The sequence below is a fragment of the Rhinolophus ferrumequinum genome, chromosome X (genome assembly GCF_004115265.2).
Source record: "Rhinolophus ferrumequinum isolate MPI-CBG mRhiFer1 chromosome X, mRhiFer1_v1.p, whole genome shotgun sequence".
NCBI lineage: Eukaryota > Metazoa > Chordata > Mammalia > Chiroptera > Rhinolophidae > Rhinolophus > Rhinolophus ferrumequinum.
The window spans coordinates 101499242-101519810 of NC_046284.1; the positions used below are offsets into that span (position 1 = coordinate 101499242).

The following is a 20569-nucleotide window of genomic DNA, read 5'->3' on the forward strand; positions in this document are numbered from 1 at the left end:
CCATGATTGCATACATTTCTGCTGTTTGTCCAGGCATACATTGCATAGCGTTGTCTATTTGAGAAGCACGTTAATTTCAAATTGGGCTGTCTGATTGTAGCATATTCCCTTGTCACTTCCTTCCAGCATGGGTTTTCTACATTTCTTAGCCCTTTTTCCCTCCATCCACAATCTGTTAACCAGTGTGGCCTTTCTCTCACACTATTAGTAGTTGAACAGGCCTATCACAGCTTCTCAGTTTCTGTGCCGTAGAGGATAGCCGCCTGCCCGGTAGGTACCCTCCAGGGCTCCCGAGGAAGTCTGGTGTTTAGTTAATAGTCGTGTCCCCATGTTGGTTTCTTAGTTTCAATAAATGAAACATGGTAATGAAAAGTGTTAACATTAGGGCAGGGTTTCTCGATCTTGGTCCTGCCGACACTTTGGCCTGGAGAATTCCTTGTTGTAGGGGGCTGTCCTGTGTATTGTTGGACATTTAGCAGGCTCCTGGTTTCTATGTAGACAACAGTAGCAATCCCTCCCCCTGCTGTGGCCACCAAAAATGTCTGCAGACATTGTCAGATGTTCTCTGGGGTACAGGATTGTCCCTGATTGAGAATCACTGACCGAGAGCATGGTTGCCTGCCTGTGGGCTTCCCTTCCGGACTCCCACTATGAATTTTGTGTACTCCTGTGTTGTAAGCCAGATCATTCTAAACCTAGCCTCCAAATCTAGAAATACACGACGTATTTCCCTTTTATGTGTGATACCGTAACAGACAAACTGGACATTTAGTTTACAAACTGTTTACAAGTAAACTTTGGGTGGTTTAAGAATGGACTTATTTAGTCTTCTACTCTTTAGACAACCCTCATAAGTTTAATTCTTTTTGCTCTTCAGGATGTCTAGGCAGTTTCTTTCATTCTAAGCTCATTTAGATATTCTAATCCTTCCTTTTATGTATAGTGATCACATTGCACCTTAATTCCTGCCCATTGTTCAATTCAGCAAATTTTATGGAGGGTATAGAAACATAGTTCCTGTATTTAAATAACCTGCAATCTAGGAGAGAAACTAAACAGGTTTGGGCAAATATTGTTTCCAAGACAGTAGTTCCTTTTTATTATCTGGGAACTACTGGGTACAATCTCTTGCATGTGTACATGTCTCTAATACTAATTTTTCCCCATTTTTTAAGTATTGACGTATGTTTTGGAAAACCTCACAAGTGAGATGCCAATTGCCTTCTTTTAGAATCCGATGTATGTGTTTATGGTAGGTTGGGTGCAGGACTTGCTGAGAAACCTTCCCATCGTGCTGCTTCTGTAGCCATGAACTGATGTTACCCTGAGAGAAACATGAGTATTCAGGTGGACCTCCTGACAGCCATTTGGGAGCTGGTCCTTCAGTGCCTACGGGTTTATGGAAAACACGTAGTGAAAGAAACCCGATAATTATTCTGAACCCTGGCAAATCCCCTAACTCCAAACTTGCCACGTAATGCCCTTTGAAATCATTATATTGGTAATTACATCCTTTGGCTAGAAATTCCAAACATTGAGGTTCCTTTAGCTGTCTTTGTACTTTGTTACGAGGAGACTTATATAAAGCCACCCTGCAATGTGCTGGAATGGAGTGGCAGTAATGACAACTGATTTCTTCCCCAAGCCTCCATGCTAAGATGGAGAGTTGCTGGTAGGTGAGGACAAACAGAGAAGGAGTGGAAACAGGATACTTTTTTTTAACTTTTATTTATTTTAAGTGTGTTTTTCCAGGACCCGTCAGCTCCAAGTCAAGTAGTTGTTTCAATCTAGTTGTGGAGGGTGCAGCTCACAGTGGCCTATGTGGGGATCGAACTGGCAAGTTAAGAGCACCGCACTCTAACCAACTGAGCTAACCTTAGGCCGTCCCCAACAGGATACTTTTAACCTATGGCTATTATATTGCAATGGAAGGAGCTGTCATACCTTTGCTTTTTCTGTGTGCATGCCGTAGAAGAGGAAGAAGGAGGTATTGCCCCGAACAAAAACCAAAACAAAACCCAGGGCTACATGGCCCATTCCAAAAGTTTTTGTTTAGATGGTTTGAAGATGGCATGTAGGGGTGAGGACGAGGTCATTGTTGATACCAAAAGAAGGTATCAGAGGGCTCTATGTATGTCAGCAGATAATGGTACCTACTAGGATGATCTTGCTCCAATGCCATCTGCCATCGTACCCGTCGTCTGACCTTAACAATTTCCTACCATCCCAATCTGTCCCTAATTACTTTTTCTAGAACGATCAAAAATGTCATGTTAGCTGGGTTTTAGTTCTAGTTCTGTTACATCTTTATAGAAGCTTGCCTGCTTTTTAATTCTTTCTTTCTTCATTGTCAGACAAAAAGAGAGGGAATATAGCACTAGGATACAGAATGGTTTGTAGTCATAATGAAAGGGTGAAACGCAATGAGAATGTGAGAGTCCCCATGTCTTGCCTACAATGCTGTCATTTGGCCTAGGCGACCAGTTTTCAAAGAGCCCAAATGGTGGATCTTGCAACTTAGGAGCTAGAAAGAACCTTGAGAATTTCCAACCTTTACGCACAGGAGAATCTATAGTATTTTGAAAAGAGGAGAACAGCCTATAGCTTCCCTTGGTAATTCACACTAATGCTGTAACAACTTTCAGCATCAGGAAATTCTTCTGTATGAGTTACAGGCTAAATTCTTCATGCTCCTCAAGCCTGTTTCTTCTTGTTCTGTCCTCAGTAGCGGGATTGAACAGCTGGTCACAGGCCCCTATGCAAGAGCCACTCACATAATTGAAAACTGTTATTAAATCGCCCCTTCAGCTACTCTTTCTTGCTCATTCTTTTTATTATTTTTTAATTTTTTTATGGCTAAATAATCCCAGTTATCTTATGCTATTCTCATAGGTCTTTCAACCCCTTTAATTATTGTGCCTTTCTGCTAAGCCTTCTCTCACTTCAGGGTCAGCTGTAGCCACCAGAACAAGACACCGTTTTCTAAGGAGGGTTTGGACAGTACAAAGGATAATGAGATCATTTCCTCACATGATACTTGCTATGCCTTTAGGTACACGTCACAGACATGGTGTTTCCTTTTTCTCTTTTAGTTTTTATACCTACATTTGTTGCTGACTCATGATCTGATTTTTTTTCTGTCTCCCAAAATGAGTAGAAGCTTTCTGTTACATTACACTTCCTGTGTTAAGCATGAATTCTTACTCTGCAGCGTGTCTCTGAGTCCATCATCAACCGAACTATCGTTTAAACCTAAGTCAGAAAAAAATATATAGGGTTCAGATTAAGTAACGATAAACCCATGTTTTAAATAGGAATGAATTAGTCATGCTTTTCAATTTCCTGCCTTTCTATAATGGTCTGTCTCCTAGCTACAAAGGGTTATTTTGATAAAGTCAGTTTCAAGACCAGTGGAGCAAGAGATTGTTATAGGGCATATTGTAGCTGAAACTTGTAGTTCATTTGACAAAGTCTCTCATTGTGTCTTTGTGTACGAGATGTAGAGATCAGACAGTGACACAACTGGGAAGAGTCACAGGTCAACAACCAGAGAGGGCTGAATCCTGGGTTTCTGTTGACCTGAGGTGTAGGCTCTGGTGGTGTGGCTCACGTTTGACCTTGGCCTGTGTGATAATGTCACCAGTGATTTTTCTATTTTTTAATGAAGACAGAACGCATGTTTTAAAATGTAAAAAATTATACAAAGTTGGGTACAATGGCTAATTCATTGGCTAGAAAAGGCAGATTTTTTAAAAGATATTGATGAGATTGTACAGTGGACTTGACGGTTGTGAAAGGAAACAAATCCTAACTGAACAAGTACAGGATGGAGGAATCACGGGAAACAGCCCAAAACAGCATTCCCAACAGAGCGTTATTATTGTGTTCACAGGCCTTATAAGTTAAAAAAAAGAAAAAAAAGATAAAGGTCTTGGCATCACTGAATAACAAGGGTGGGAAAATCTGAGGTCAAATGAAGTTTAATGTGTTTCTTTACCTACGAACTTCTTAGCGTTTAATACCTATGTTAACGAACATTAAGAATTTTAAGAGGTGGACATAATGTGCAAGGTTTTTAAAATTAATTTGACCTTCTTTTCATGAAGCGTTTTGCTGGATGATTTGATCTGCTGGACACACTGGGAAACACTGACCCAGAGATTCTAGTTGCGTAGAAACCCTATATGAGCCTATAGTATAGAACAAAAGCAAGTCATCCAATTATATTGTCCTGAGAAATGGAGGTACCACTTGCAGCACATAGCATTTGGAGAATAATTTTCTGCAAGACAATGACAAACCAAGCCATGTCCTATGAGGAAGAAATAAAAGGAATACGGATGAAGGGCCATGGACAGACATGACAGCCCAGGTGAAATATTTAAAGGGCTGTGTGAAGGCTGGAAACTTCTGGGTTTCTGGTCGGATGAATAATAATAATGATGATCACAATAGCAAACACTGACATGGCTCTTGCTATGTGCCAGACACTGTTCCAAGTGCCTTTCACCTGCTAACTCATTTAAATCTTACAACAATCCTATGAGGTAGATGCTATTAATAGTTCCATTTCGTGGCAGAAGAAAATTATGACACAGAGAGAAAGTTATTTTCCCAAGCTCACCCAGCTAGTAAGTGGCAAAACTGGGGTTTGAACTCTTCGTGGTTGGGCTCTAGAGCCTCTAATACTGTTTGCTCTGCTGGTGGATTTCAGCTCAGGGTGACGAGCACATTGAACAGGGGTGCCTGTACACACACTGGCAGTGGTTAAGAGTTTGGACTATATGACTGCTGAAGGTCTTATAGCTTGCATGGTCCATTTTATCTTTAGGTTCTAGAATTCTTGTTTATTTTTACTTTTTAATTTTCTGCAAAGTACTTCTGTGATGGTACTCTCCACAGAGAAAAGTGCTCACCGAAAGCTTTTATCAGTATCTTGAATTGGTACCATTTTGCAGCTTGGACTTTAAAAGTTAAACAACTCATTATAATGTGCTTAAAATTGTAATCAGGGGTAATGAGTGGAGTATTGTTGAAGTGGTGAGTGTTGCAAGCTAAATGACCTGTTGGTCCAAACCCTGCCGCCTTTCTGTCTGTGAATAGAGTCTTTCCAACAGAAGCAACGTGGGTTTGTAGTTCAAATACTCATTGCTTATATGATACTACATACCCGTCAAATCCTCAGTTTCAATTGGTCTCAGAATAGATAGTAATAGCCTTTGGTTCTTGGCAAAAGCAAATGAAAATCATCTCTGGAGAAGGCATTTGCAGTCAAGGCCTCACTCAAAGTATCTCCAGGAAATATTTTTTAAGATTAATGTAGTACATAGTAAAAAAAAAAAAAAAAAAAAAAATGAAGTACACAAGAAATCAAGGCAAGGGAGAACCAGCAGAAATAGCAGACCCCAAAAGCAGACCCACAGTAATTTCAAATCTTGGAATCATTAGACAGAGATGATTTTTTGAAACTACATTTACTCTGTTTAAAAAAAATACCAGACACCATTGAAAAATATCGACAGGGAACCACAAAAGAAGTGACCTTTAAAATTACCAAATGGAACTTCTAAATATTCAAAAGTTCACTAACCAAAATTTAAAACTCACTGTGTGGGTTTACATCAGAGTGGATTCTGCTCAAGGGAATCCCAGTCAGAAGGGATTATTAGGAACGAAGCACCAAGGACAAAAAGGGCAAACTAGGCATGGCCCATTCAGAGAAATGCAGGCTGGCTTGTAAAAGTCTATGTATATCTCACAGATTTCTGTAAGCAGAGCAGAGAGGAAATGGAGAAGCACTATTTGTTGAGATCGTGACTGAGAAGATTCTAGAGCTGACTAAAGTCTCTAACCCTACAAGTTCAAGATGCCCAGTTAATCCTAAAAAATGTAAATAAAACCCTAGAAACACAACACAAGACAGGAAAAGGACAGATGACCTTCAAAGGACCAACAGCCAGCTTTACTGCTGACTTAACAATTGCTACAGGGAAAGTGGGATAAAAGTAGAATCATTTTTCAGTGTGCTACAACAAAATAAACACAAACAAAACCCCCCCAAAACCTTTCAAATGAAAAATGTATACCCAATGAGGAGAACTATCAAGAATATGGATTAAAAAGAAATATTTTCAGACAAGCAAAACCTGAGAAAGTCACCACCAACGGACACTTACTAAAGGAAATTCTAAAGGATATACTTAGGCAGAACTGATCCCAGATGGAAGACAGGAGATAAAGGAAGCAATGAAAAACAAAAACAGTGGTCAATGTATGGGTCAATCTAACAATATAAAAAATTAAAACACTGTCTTGTAGGATTAAAAGAACCAGATACAATGAAAATGCTGGGAGCAGCCAGATGGCTCAGTTGGTTAGAACGTGAGCTCTGAACAACAGGGTTGCTGGTTTGATTCCCACATGGGCTAGTGAGCTGTGCCCTCCACAAATAGATTGAAGACAACGAGCTGCCGCTGAGCTTCCGGAGGGGCAGCTGGATGGCTCAGTTGGTTAGAGCACAGGCTCTCAACAACAAGGTTGCCGGTTCAATTCCCGCATGGGATGGTGGGCTGCGCCCCCTGCAACTAAGATTGAAAATGGCGACTGGACTTGGAGCTGAGCTGCGCCCTCCACAACTAGATTGAAGGACAACGACTTGGAGCTGATGGGTCCTGGAAAAACACACAGTTCCCCAATTAAAAAAAAAAAAAGATATAATAAAAATGCATGACTTTTATATATAAATATAAAAATTTATGTTTAAAATATAAAGTTATATATAAATCAAGTGATGGGTAAATATATTTCGAGTTTTCTAACATCATTGTACTGTTTAGGGGGAATGATGTTTATTAAATTTAGACTTTGATAGAGAGAGAGATAGACAAAGGCAATAATAGGTCATCATGAAAACAGCACTAGACCTGGAGATTTAGGCTCGAGTATCAGCTCTGCCACCAGTTAGTTGTATGGCCTTTGAAACACTACTTCTCTCATCTGTGTCTGTTTTCTTGTCTGCAAAATGAAGCTTTGGGACCAGATGAATTTTAAAGCCTCTTCATTATGATTCTGTGACACACTGAGACATAGATTCTTTCAGGGGGAAAAAAAAAGGAATCAATAGTTCCTGAGGTTTTTTTTTTACCTCCTTTGAAATTTTATCAATAATCACTTGCATTTTACTTGTGGCTAACTCATAGACCTGTTCAGAAACAGAAGCTAAATACAGTCTCGCACAGGTGTGTATTTTGCTTTCTGTTGGTTTGTTTGGCTTGGTTTTCTTGTCATCCAGTACCCAAACAGCAATGGCAGTTTACCAAAGACAAAGGGGTGAGGTGACTCGTGGGAATGTTAGGAGGACATGTTGCAGAAACCAGCTGGGAAAGGTGGGCCTCACTGTGCAGCTACTGGTTTTTTCCTTCTTTGAACTTATTACCTGAACTGACATCCGCCTCCTTTGCTTTCTCACCTTCTCTTCTCACATTCTTCACCCCCCACCCCCTCGCTCTCCCTCCTGTTTTTGCAGGCTAATAATAAGCCTGAGATCGAAGCGGCCCTCTTCCTAGACTGGATGAGACTGGAACCCCAGTCCATGGTGTGGCTGCCCGTCCTGCACAGAGTGGCTGCTGCGGAAACTGCCAAGCACCAGGCGAAGTGTAACATCTGCAAGGAGTGTCCAATCATCGGGTTCAGGTATTAGGAACCAAAAACATGTCATTTTTTTCCTTAAGATTGCTCACCTTTTTATGACTTGACCTTTGACCTCCTTTGCCGGTTGCTGTTAGCTTGTTTGTCTTCAGAGTGGGAGAGGAGTTATGTGATTGGGCTGGAGCAGCCATCACTTCCGTTAGTTCAGTTCCCTGATCACTGGGTTATATGTGGGTGGATCTGACTCGTTACGCAGGTGTCCCTTTCCACCTTCAGTCTTCAGCTCCGCAGACTACTTCTTAGGTGGACAGACTGACAGCCTGTCTCCACCGAGATACGAGCTCTGACAATTAAGTTCGCGAACTCGTCGTAGAAAAAGTGCTGCATACCCACCCCATTGCTGAATATCACTACGGTCACCTTCCAAGTCCTCCCCTTGGGAAGCTATGAACTGACGCCAGCGCCTAGTCCACCCTTCAGGGCAATTTTGGAACTTTTTCCGGAATGGCCATCAGAGCTTTCGTCGTATTACCTTTGAAATCCTCTGCTTTCTCAGCTTCCACACAGGAGGGCTGACCAGGTTTTTCTTTCATTTTATTTATTTAATTTTACTTTTTTGATTTTTATAAGAATTTATATACTGGAGAAATATGAGGTCTGACGAATAAGTTCTGAACTCATCTTAGAAAAAGTGCTACATACCTCGCTGCTGACTATCACTATGGTCACCTTCGAAGTACTCCCCTTGGGAAGCTATGCACCAATGCCAGTGCCTAGTCCACCTTTCAAAGCAATTTTGGAACTCTTTTTCTGGAATGGCCATCAGAGCTGTTGTCATATTACCCTTGATGTCCTGAATGTCATCAAAATGTCTTCCTTTCAGTATTTCCTTTATCATCAGGTAAAGAAAGAAGTCACTGGGGGCCAGATCAGGCGAGTGGGGAGGGTGTTCCAATACAGTTATTTGTTTACTGGCTAAAAACTCCCTCACAGACAGTGCCTTGTGAGCTGGTGCATTGTCGTGATGCGAGAGCCATGAATTTGTTGGCGAAAAGTTCAAGTAGTCTAACTTTTTCACGCAACCTTTTCAGCACTTCCAAATAGTAAACTTGGTTAACTGTTTGTCCAGTTGGTACAGATTCATAATGAATAATCCTTCTGACATCAGAAAAGGTTACCAACATCGTTGCAGCAAGTTCGCAAACTTAATTGTCAACCTCCTATTTGTCCTTGGTGGTATACAGATAAACTGGGGCTTCTCCTTCCTGGAACCAAAACATTTTGTGTCTCTCTCTCCCCCCGCCCCCACACACATACAGTCTTTTCTGCTTATAGAAACCCTCCCAGAATCAGTTAGAAAACTAAGAAATTATTCCATATTGGGAGACCCGTCATGGTAGCTCGGTCTCTTATTCACTTTACACCACTTTTTTCCCCCTAAAGTAACAAGAATTGTTTTAAGCAACCTAGGACTTACTTCTTTATCTGTGAAGCTGATTATGCTCGTTCCATAGTAACCTAATGAACTTCTAAGGGACTATAAAGGATGCAAGTAAATGAAAGATTCACAAAGCAGCTAAAAAAAAAGTTCCTTATAAATTTAAAAGTGAAAGAGATAGAAAACAGCAAGTTATTAATCTGATATTCTTAAACTGTCATGGAAAACAATTGGCTCTTAAATCTTTAGCCTTGTTGATCTGTTTGGGGAGACAGGGTATTTATAAATGAATTCATCTTATTGAACAATAACCCCAAATCCAAATTCTGAAATGATGGTATATTTAAACATTTGGATCAAGGTCAAGGTTTCCTTAGGATGAATAAGCCATAAACTTGTAAAGTAGCTATATAGTAGTCTATGCTTGTTCAGAATCTATTTTGCAGCTAAGTAAATACTCTTCCTGGCTGTGCTTGGACTTGTTTTAATACTTGTTGCCTAACAACTACTTTGTATCGTTTGTGTCCTCCTGTTCTTCCAAACTTCATGCTGTTTACAAAGAGGTTTCACAAAAACCCCTAGAAGTTTCCAAAGCCTAGATAGACAACACTGAGTAGGTAATGCTTGGAAAGGACACTTTCTTTCCTTCCTGGGTTTTGGCAGAATGATGCCCTAGGGGGTGGGGAGGGGACGTCACAAGGAAAAGCATTATATGTCTTTTCCTTCTTTTCTCAACTTCCCCCACTAGTAAGATTCGTATATGGAGAAAATTTCATAAAATAAAAGACGAGAATGCTTTGGAGGATCTAAGAGCATTTTCACATTCACTTCTTTTGCCCTTATCAAATTAGATTATTTTTGGAATCAGCACCTCTCTTTCCTCTCTCTACTCCCCCACCCCCCCCCAAGATGGTTGGGATCTAAAAAAGGTAGCTTTTTCCCCGCATTCCCATATGTCACATAAGGAATATGTTCAAATTGGCTCAGATCCTTATCTGAGGAAGCAAAAGGCAGGGAGAGTATGAAACAGAACGCACCCTTCTGCGAATGGGAAGAAATGTACCATCTAGTATTCACAGATTATAAATTCTTTCACCTAATCTAATTTTTGTCCTTTCTTGGGGCTTCAGTTATCATTTGCGGATAATGTGGTGAGGGATTTCTGAAGAGAGACAGATAAAAGAGATTAGCCAAGTAACTCTGAAGATGAATCATGTCAGTCAGAAAATGTAATTAAAGCAAGATTTGTTTTAACTGATTGAGAGTTCTTATTTAATTTTCTTTTGTCTTATGAAATTGCTGTGTCTTTATATATATTTTTTGAAAATAATTGCTTCAGAAAACTTTTGTCCCCATGATGGGTAAGGAGGCCTGCAGTGGATTAATCTATGTCTCTTGGAAGTTCTTTCATATTCTAGTATTTGGTCTTCAAAAGACTGGAAGTTTGCCAGTAACTTCTTCCTTAATCTGAAAGAGCTCCTAGTGGAATTGAATAAGAGCCGAGGTTTTCTTCCCTCCTTCCAAATGTTTATAGGATAATCTTCCTGCCAAAATGTTTTGATACTGCAGGAGAAGCACCAGAGAAATCTGGAGGTAGGAAGTTAATCACTTACCTAATGGGATTAATGAACATTGCAGTCTGTTTCTAGAATCAAGACAGTGTGTGGAAGACAGTTTATTAAAGAGTGTTCTTTGGGAATGCGCTTGGAGGAAATACATATGTGTTTGTGTTTGTTCTTTTCCAGGTACAGGAGTCTGAAGCACTTTAATTACGACATTTGCCAAAGTTGCTTTTTTTCTGGTCGAGTTGCAAAAGGCCATAAGATGCACTATCCCATGGTGGAATATTGCACTCCGGTAAGTCAGATGCCTCCCTGATGTGAGTTGTGAGTTAATTAGCTGGAAGAAGGTTGGGACAGTATTGCAGATAACACATAATGCTGTGATGTCTGAGTGCGTCATGTGTTCCCCGGCTAACGTGGCTCCAAATTGTGGGCATCAGGACTTACCTTATCCCTGCAGCATCAGGCAATGCCTGGCACACACGGACCATTGTAGACACTCAACAAATATTTTTGGATGAATAAATAGGTTTTTCTTCCATTTGCATTGGTTGTAGGGAAGACATTTTCACATTTCTTTTGCGTAGCCCTAGCATTTATATGGAGAAGTTTTACAGCCATGGGGCATGTTGGATATGTGGGTATAATGTATGTTCCCCAAAATTTATAATCCACCCCTTTCAATCTCTTGCTCATCTTTTATCTGTTTTATATACTAACACTTAGCAACTAAATGCTAGGCGTTTACCTTGTAAACTACTCTGTGTGAAATAGGTATTATTTTTTTATCCCCTTTTTACAGATGAGGACTCTGAGGTCCTGAGGTTAAATAATTTGCCCGAGGTTCTAGAATTAAGAGGTGGAGCCTTCTTCTTTGATGTTTTGGAAAAATGTTCAGTGGCTAACATAATTTTGAAAAATCACTGGTGAGATGGGCGAGGTATATAGACCTGGTGGTCAGACAGACCTGGGTGTAAATCTTATGTTCCTAAAACACTCGCTGCTTGCTATTCAAAGTATGGTCTGTCAACCAGCCGCACTGGCATTACCTGGGAGCTTATTAGAAGTTCAGAACCTCAGGCCCCTACCCCTTCCTGACTCTTTTAAATCACAGCCTGCATTTTAGCAAGATCTGCAGGTGGTTCCTATGCACATCGAAGTTTGAGAAGCTCTGCTTTAGTGTACTTCTCTCTTCCATCTTCAGAGTATCCTCCCAGTTTTTTCAATGTCTTTTTTGCTTTGATTCTTTTTGTAAAGATATTCGATGATGGAGAATGAACCATGCTGTGACGAGATTATTTAGTAGGTGGAACGTGGTACCTGTGTGGACAAAATAGTTTTTAAAATACCAGAAAGTGTGGCAAAAGTCAACATTAACTTTTCGCCTTAAAGACTTCCATAAACTACCATTTATTGAGTAGCCTAGTAGTTGAGACACTTCATGTATTCACTGTAACCACTTCTCGAGGTATGACTGCCCCATTTCACAGCTGGTCTAAGCCTCGGATATACAAATAACTCACTCACCCAAGTTAACCCCACAAGTAAATGCCAGGCTTGGTTTCAAAACCCTGGTTTTGTCTGATTCCAAAGCCTTTGCTCTCAACCGCTACTGGAGTGATCCTTTGTCTTGAGGTCCTACTCTCCCAAGTCTGACCTCAGCGCCATTTCCCTTTCAGACTACATCAGGAGAAGATGTTCGAGACTTTGCCAAGGTACTAAAAAACAAATTTCGAACCAAAAGGTATTTTGCGAAGCATCCCCGAATGGGCTACTTGCCAGTGCAGACTGTCTTAGAGGGGGACAACATGGAAACGTGAGTAGTGGCAAAAGCACAATAATTGACTCTTCTCGTTTGACGTAGATTTGATCTCCTTTCAGCTAAATACACCCCTTCACTCCCAAATGCAAACAGTCTCTCCTATTTCTTTCTCTAGATTTACTGTAGTTGAAAAGAGCAAAAAACAAGCTGACGTTCAGTCGCCATTTTCCTACGTCAATTGTCCCAGGACCATTACCATTTCCAAAAGTTAAACTTGATCTCACAGGGAAAGCTCCACGTTACAACTGCTAATTGTCTTACAAGACTTTTAAGAAATATGGGACTGTTTACAAATGAGTGATTTCAATATTTCCTTTTGATTTTCCTCCCTCGCAAATCAGTAGATGTGTGTCTTTTTTGGATCTGATTGTGTGGTCATATCTAGTCACTTTTTTATCCTACTTGAAAGAAAATATAGTCACAGGAAATTCCTTCACAGTAAGTAGTAATGATTCTCATGATCAAATGGATGATGTCTTCACCTCTTTTAAACCTTCTCTTTTTTTCCCCATAACCCTGGTGGCAATTGCACCACTGTTTGTTTTTCTTTTAATTCACTTTCCACTTTTGTTTGGCTGTTGCTTTCATGATTCATACTTAATTGGTTGGATTTTATTTGTTTTGACCTTTCAGTAATTTTTTTGCTGCCATGTTTGCCTGTGTCTCTTCACCACCTCATTTTTTGTTTTGCAGTCCTGTTACTCTGATCAACTTCTGGCCGGTAGATTCTGCGTGAGTACTTCTGCTGAAGGGCGCTGCTGCCACCACCACATTCGCTTGCTGATTTTGAGAATTTTTGTTTGGTTTATTTGTTTTGTTTTGAAGACATATTATTTTTCCTTCTTTCATTTCAATTTTTTTTCTTCCCTTGATAAGACTTTGAGAGTGCCATCTATCACAGATCAGGAGAATCAGAGTGAGGTTTTCAGGTGCCCATCTGGTCAAATTTAAAGCAGCAGAAATCCTGGCCTTGAGTTTAAATGAACATCAAAGAAATTACTGAGTTGTTAGTTTATTCCTGGGAGATGTGTTTCTATATTCTTCAGGTATAAGCAGGGAAGAGCTTTCTGATTACATAACATTCTTTAGCCCCAGTTCTTGAGAGTCAATGCTTTAGGACCTTCAAAAGGATGATGATTTATTCTTTAGGGCCTGTTGTAAATGAGTGGGCCGTTAAATATCAGCAGACTTTGTTTTATAGTATGATGTTGAGTTTGGATGAATAATTTCGATGAGGTAGGTGGACTTTTTATCAGGTAATGCCATGCTATTTGACTAATCTTTATATACATGAGCTCATTTTTGAACTAAACTCACTTGTTCTTTCCAAACTAAATATTCAGCTCATTAGTAGTTATAGGTTTACTGGGAGGAAAGTGTACTGTGGTCTTTGTCATTACTATTGGTGTGTATTAATAATACTAATAGTAGATGCCAGCTGATAATTGATTTATCTCCGAGTTTATAATGTTAGAAAACCCATTTTGGTGATCTGTGATTTATATATTAGCAAACAAAGTGTGCATGTTTTAGAGTCATTGTGTGGGGTTTTTATAACAAACTTTTTGTATTTCAAAGTGTACTTTATTAAAGCATGTATTTAAAGTCAGCTCTATTATATATAAGGGGTAAATGACCAATTTTGAAGACAGGCTTATGTAAGAATTCAGTTTATTCTTCCTGGGTCTTTTTTATTGTTCTACCATATAATTTAATTTAAAATAGATCCCTTTTTTAAAAACATCCTGAAGCAATGAATACAAACGCTGAATTGAGGTTTATTTTAAATTTTTATTGGCCTAAAGGAGAAGTGTAAGGCATCTGTTTTTTATGTTTTTTTTTTAATTTTTAGTTTGGTTTGTTTATTTTTTTTCATCTTTTTTTTTAAAGCTTCAATATTGTGCTCTTTAATTTTGAGATACGGGAGCTATAAGTAGTGAGCTACCTGATTTCTAATCACCATGCGTAAACAACGTGGGGAGTTATTTGGATTCACTTATGTTCCCTGTTATTGGTAATTGCTTCCCCTAACCCAGGTAGTCTATTTGTTTATAGAAATTAGACCCTTTCGTAAATAAGAAACTTTGGAAACAATTGGTATACTGAAATTCTCAGCTTGATTGGATCCTGATAAACAAATGAATTTACTTCTGGTTGGAATAAGTTTTAACCAGTTAAAACATCCAAAACATAAATGTGCTAAAGAATAGTTTTGAAAAAATGCATGGATGGAGATAGCACAAAATAATAAGCAAAGAATAACTGTTTCTTGAAAGGAAAGAAGAAGAAAAGATGATTATTTTATGTATATTTCCTGAGAAAAAAACCATGACTAGCAGTTTACTGTAACTGATGTTGAATGGAGGCTGTTTGTCTTAAACTTTAAAGAACTTTAAAATGAATAACATCCTTTATTAAAATATCTTCTCCAGCAACTGAAACATACCCCCCATTTTGTCTTCTTATAAAAAGTTTTCTAGATTATTCAGAAATTGTGCAAAGTTCTAATTTTAGAGAAGAAAACAAACCCAGCAGATTGAAGTTCCCATTTTCCTTAATACCAGTAATTTTATTAAAGTCTTTATTCATAGGACTATATAATTTATAAAATATATTGTAAAGCTATCCTATACAGGCAGAAGAGCCAGGTCCTAAGGTGTTTGATGTGGCAAGAATTCTGATGTTAACAAATCCTATGAGGATGACATCATTTAATCCATTTAATATGAATCACAGCATTTGAAAGTTCACTGAGATACAGATATTTTCTTTTTCCTTAGAGAAAACCTGTATTACCCATATTTCTCATACTATTTGAAACTAAATCTAGCATAAACCTTTTATATTGTTTGTCCACAAATGAGACAGTCAGACAATATTCTTTTGAGTTCTTCTGCTTTGAAATCTAAAGGATGAAAACGTATCAGTGGAGTTTTCACAAGAGAGAAGATAAGATGGTGGTGGGTGGAATGGAATTGGCCATTAATGATGATAGAAATAATCCTTCTGGGTATATTGTTTTGTATTTAGGAAGTGGGAAGGGAGAAGAGTATTCTTGCCTTCCCTTCAAAAAGTGTTTTAGAAAGCCTTGCATTTAGTTTTGTTTCTGGACTAAGTGGTTTTGTACTTTTACTAGTTCTTGGTTTCTAAGTGATTCTTCTCTGACCAGCACTCCCTTTTGGCTCATTTTCTGCTTTAATAAGTACCTCCTATAGTGCATATATTTTTTCAGATTTCTGGTTATTATGAGTTTTTGTGCTTATGCATGCTGTGTTAGGTGCTATGTGCATTAATAAGAAAAATAACATGGAATTACCCTCAAGGCTAAGAATTAAAGCTCTGCATAAGATTTTCTGTATGAGATTTTATTCAAGTACTTTGGATTTACATGCCTAGTTTTCTTGGCGTAGTTATGCTCCAAGGTCTCAGGTTTTCTTTCTTCTGTACACTACCAGGGTAGCAACTGTTAAAAGGGAAAAAACATTAATATATGTTTCTCAATGGTGGACTTTTATTTTATAAGAAGAATATAATTGAAAGACTGGCGTGTTCCAGAAGATAGGGCTTTTAAGCCAAGTAATCCAAGTGCTAAATTATCTTTACTTGCAGTGACTATCTCAAAACAAACCTTAGCATTTTTCTAATAATGGGCTGTTCCAGGGTTCTAAGAAATTAGCAGATTGACTCTCCAAAACTACAGTGAAGAAGGAAATCTTTGGATCTGCCTGGTAAATTGGGTAGTCATCCTTTTATTTCCTCATGAGAGTTTAAACGTCTTTGTAATTCATTCCAAATGTGACTGTGGTGACTCTTGACCTAGAGAACATTGATTTTATAAATAACACATTTATCTCCCAGGGAAAACTTCAGTCCCCTAGTTATTTGCTGTAGTGTGTTGTAATCATCTCATGACTATGTGTCTTCTTTAAGAAATAGGAATTTCTAGCACATTTCCTATGTAAGCCTAGGTAACTACATGTTTTTCCTTTTTTTTTTTAAATGTAAGAAAAAACAAACATCTTTGTGTTCCTACCAAGTCCTTGAATGCTGCTTGGACATTGGACTAAACCAGTCCTCACTGAATAGATCACTGTTGACTTTGGATTTCTGCCTTTACCTAAGGGCTTTCTGTGTCAGGACAGAAATGGAAGCGACCTTTTGTCCTATTCCAATTTTAAAAAAAAAAAAAAAAGCACAAGCCCAAATGGTTTTCAAAACAGATGGATTTTTTCCCTAAGGTTAATCCAAAGATACTATAACAACTTCAAGGATAATTAATAGATTAGGTATAAAGGGTGGAAAAAACGTTAACCCTACCAAAATCCTAGCCTATGGAGCTAAAAAAAAAAAAAACAACACCAAAAAACAAACAAACTAACAAAACACAGGTTTTTATATCCAAAAAGTATATAGACTATTTATGCTAATTAATTCCCTTTCTTGTTTTCTCCTTTGTGTATTATTAGCATATAGTATCCCTAATAAGAAATAAATTCTGTTGAACGTAGTCATCCTTTTAAAAAACATGACAATATAATTTGGGGTCATTCAGTTTTATTGTATGGCATACTCCTGCTGCTAAATTGGTAGATATATTCCTTCTTTACAAAATTCCACAAACCAAGACATCTTGATATGTGGAATCTTAAGAAGTCATGAACTGGAGTGGCCTCTTTGGATCAAAAGTTGTTGGCTATGAATGTACTAGGCAAATGTACAGCTTCCATTAAATTAAATAAAAAGGGATCTAATAAATGGCACAGGTGTAAACTGTTGAAAATTTTAAACCACATAGTGCTAAAACAATTTCAGAACTATAGGATATGAGCTATTACAAGGTAAGAGGACAAAATGTCACATAGAGATGGTCTCCCTTAACCTTTTCTGTAATTGAAACTTTCCACAGACATTTTTGATCTCTCTGTGGCTTTTGATAAAAGCAGAAGTATGAGAAATCATCTCTCAAACTTGGATTTAAAATACTGGATGATATCTAAGCTGTAGGAACAACTGAATGTGTACATGATCCGTAGAATTAGAATAAAAGCATTCTAGGCCATGTATATAACATAACTGTGTGGTGGGTTTTTTTTTCTCCATTAATGGATGGTATCTGTAACTAATCACATTTTCTGCCTTATAGGCCCGCCTCGTCCCCTCAGCTTTCACATGATGATACTCATTCACGCATTGAACATTATGCTAGCAGGTATGAGACTAGTTGAATGCCAGGCAAATATTGATTAAATTAACTAACCAAGGAAAGCTAACCTATAGTCATTTTAAACAAATCTTTTCTTTTTCCCCAATCTTGTCTGATTTCTACTAATTAACTTGCCCTCTAACGTGCATGCCATTCCACTGCATGTTGATTTTGGACACCAATAAGAGCATTAGTCCAGAATAATCTCCCCTGGCCTTTAAACATTTCTGATAGCTTTGTTATGTTCTGTATACTGAGCACGTTTGATAAATTGGCTTAGAAATCGTATAACCTTAGAAAACTGCTAGACCAAACATAATATGTGAAGAAATGATACTATGTTATGTGGAGAATATGAAAACATTGGCTTGCCATTTGTTTGTTTGTTTTACATAATATGCTGTAAAGAAGAGAATAATTGATTTTCCTAATCCTTGGACCTTTCTGTCCCACCTTCTTTGTGTTTGACATAATTTTTATACCTAAAAATTGAACTGCTAATTGTAAGATATCTCATGCTTGTTAAATACATCCGTAAGAGTTTGTTTAACTTTTTTATTTTTAGTTGTAAAAAGACTATTATTGTCTGAGGTGAAGGAGGTATCCAAAGGCAAAAATTGGTAGCAGAATGTGTAGAGCACTTACTATGAATTCATCCTTTATCAATATTCTCACTGCTGAACATGTTTATCAACTGTGGAAAGCATTAACTAGCTATATGTATGTGTGTCGTCGATGGAAAGCTTTAATGGTCTTAAAAAACAAGGGGTAGTGTAAGGTACAGAATATTATTGTTGTGAGGGAAGCTTTTTTGTGAAAACAAAGGCCTGGTCTCAGTGAAAGGAAGATCGATCTGTGAAGAAAAAAAGAAAAACAACAAAATACAACTTCCCCTACAATTTATAGCATAAATGTAAAGCTACTAACTAGCTGTGGTCTTACCAGTCACTGCCTCAAATGGTTAGGCCAACACACATATCTTTTAATTTGAAGGATTCCTTTCTCCTCTTGACATGATTTATCTTTTAGTTTTCAGGAATGTTCGATTAGGTCTTGAATAGATTCTAAGAAGTCACATAAGTTTTAATGAGCTTTTACGTTTTTTATCAGGCTAGCAGAAATGGAAAACAGCAATGGATCTTATCTAAATGATAGCATCTCTCCTAATGAGAGCATGTAAGTATTCTGTCTCTTTTTACAAAATGTTCCTGAAGATGAAATTGCTTTGAGGGATTTAGAGGTAGGGTAGCACAGAAAATAGGAATTAGCATTATATGCATTTGATCTTTCAAGGAGCCACTCATTTGCTTTTTTCTCCTCTTAACTCTTAACCTGACACGGAATAAGCTCATCCACCTTGTGGCGTTATTGGTATTCCAGAGTAGCAAACACAGTTTGCCTTATTTTTATTTAATATCATACTATTACAAATTGCAGAGTCCCAAATACTTAAATTATATTAAATGCTTAATTTTTTTACCAGACCTGCCAGATCTTTAAAGGGATTAGATATTAATTTTTAAAGTGATGGCTAAGTAGTATTTTCTTCACTCGTGGGGAGCGGAGATACAATCTCAGTGTAGTTGCATTGGTATCCCCATGTGGTTTGTTAGTTGGGCCCTTTCCTTCAAAGATCCAAGGTGGTAGGTTTTTGTGATTTAGCATCTTCACGAGCTAAATAAAGTGAGGCAATCTTGTACAGGGTTTCGGAAGAGGCAGTACAAATTCAGGTCACAGGGTTTTAGTGGGATGATAAGCCAGGCCTGTCAAACTTAAGGAAGGAGAGAGAGTGATGTTAAAAATGGCAGAGAACACAGCACTGGCAGGAAAACCAGCTTTCTTACCGAGTAGGGGAAGTAGCACAATAAGGAGAACAGTATTAGCTTCTTCATCTGCTTCCTCCACCGCAGGCCCCTGAATCAAGGGCCTGAGGTGGAGGAAGCAGATGAAGAAGCTAATATAAAGGGAAAAAAATAAGGCTCTACTAACTGAATAGATAATTTAGAAGAAATCTAGTCAAAGTGCAATAATGTTTTTACTTTGATAACTTATGAATGTCTCATCACTTTGTCCTGGACAATCTAGGCAAAGGGAAGAATAAGAATGGTAAATTTATCCTTTGTGGTTGATATGGCAACCCAAAGTTACACTCAGATGAGATGAGTACTTTTAGAATGATTAGGCTGAGGGAAATAGTATCAAAGTAACATTTGTACTAACTGGTTATTAAAGAGCTGGGAAAAAATCATCTCATCTGATACAAAAAGGCGATTAAGGTAATAATAAAGAAATCAAAATCAACACCCAGCCATTCATCTATGACTTAGTTACTTTAAAAAAAAACAACCTTTTCCCCAAACATCACTGCGGTGCATTCTCTTTCTTTGCCACGAGGAAAAGCATTAATAGTGTTAATATATAAAATTTTTGACAGGAAAATATGTGGCCAAAGAATTAACCAAATGTAAACAACCTGAATGATTTGCTTCTTTGGGTCACTGATTTTAATATTAGTAGCTCTAACACTAATATCAGTTTAATCGAATTAATTGAAGTTGTATCTGTATAATAATGGCTGCCATTCATTGACTGCCTAAGAGAACAGTAAGAGAAGTTTGATTAGGGCTATCTGTTGTAATTAAACATGGAAAGTTCTAGCAATAAAAGTTCAGAATTTGGGAAGAGGGATAATAAATTAGATAGGTGGTAAAACTGCTTTTGTTTTATTTTGAAATGAAATTTAGCTTTAGCTCATTTTGAGGACATAAAATCCATTTAGATTCCATGTTGGATGGTAAAATGATATTTTAGGGGCAGGTCTGGGGAAGTGGTTTGGAGGATTGGTCAACTTCACTTAAATGTTTATTTTTAACGCCCAGTTACTTTTAGTCAACTTT

The 20569-nt window shown here is 38.0% G+C and overlaps 1 protein-coding gene across 12 annotated transcripts in view; it reads left to right on the forward strand.

Annotated features, from left to right (window-relative positions):
- DMD (dystrophin) overlaps nucleotides 1-20569 on the forward strand; it is a 2143628-nt gene that overhangs the window by 2057725 nt on the left and 65334 nt on the right. For 7 of the 12 annotated variants that reach the window (XM_033109718.1, XM_033109734.1, XM_033109713.1 and 4 more), the window contains 6 exons: nucleotides 7526-7692; nucleotides 10831-10942; nucleotides 12327-12463; nucleotides 13163-13201; nucleotides 17613-17678; nucleotides 18783-18848. In XM_033109718.1, coding sequence (XP_032965609.1) covers nucleotides 7526-7692; nucleotides 10831-10942; nucleotides 12327-12463; nucleotides 13163-13201; nucleotides 17613-17678; nucleotides 18783-18848 — 587 coding nt within the window. The remainder of the gene's footprint in view (nucleotides 1-7525; nucleotides 7693-10830; nucleotides 10943-12326; nucleotides 12464-13162; nucleotides 13202-17612; nucleotides 17679-18782; nucleotides 18849-20569) is intronic. The other 5 variants (XM_033109726.1, XM_033109741.1, XM_033109739.1 and 2 more) reach the window with 2 other exon arrangements.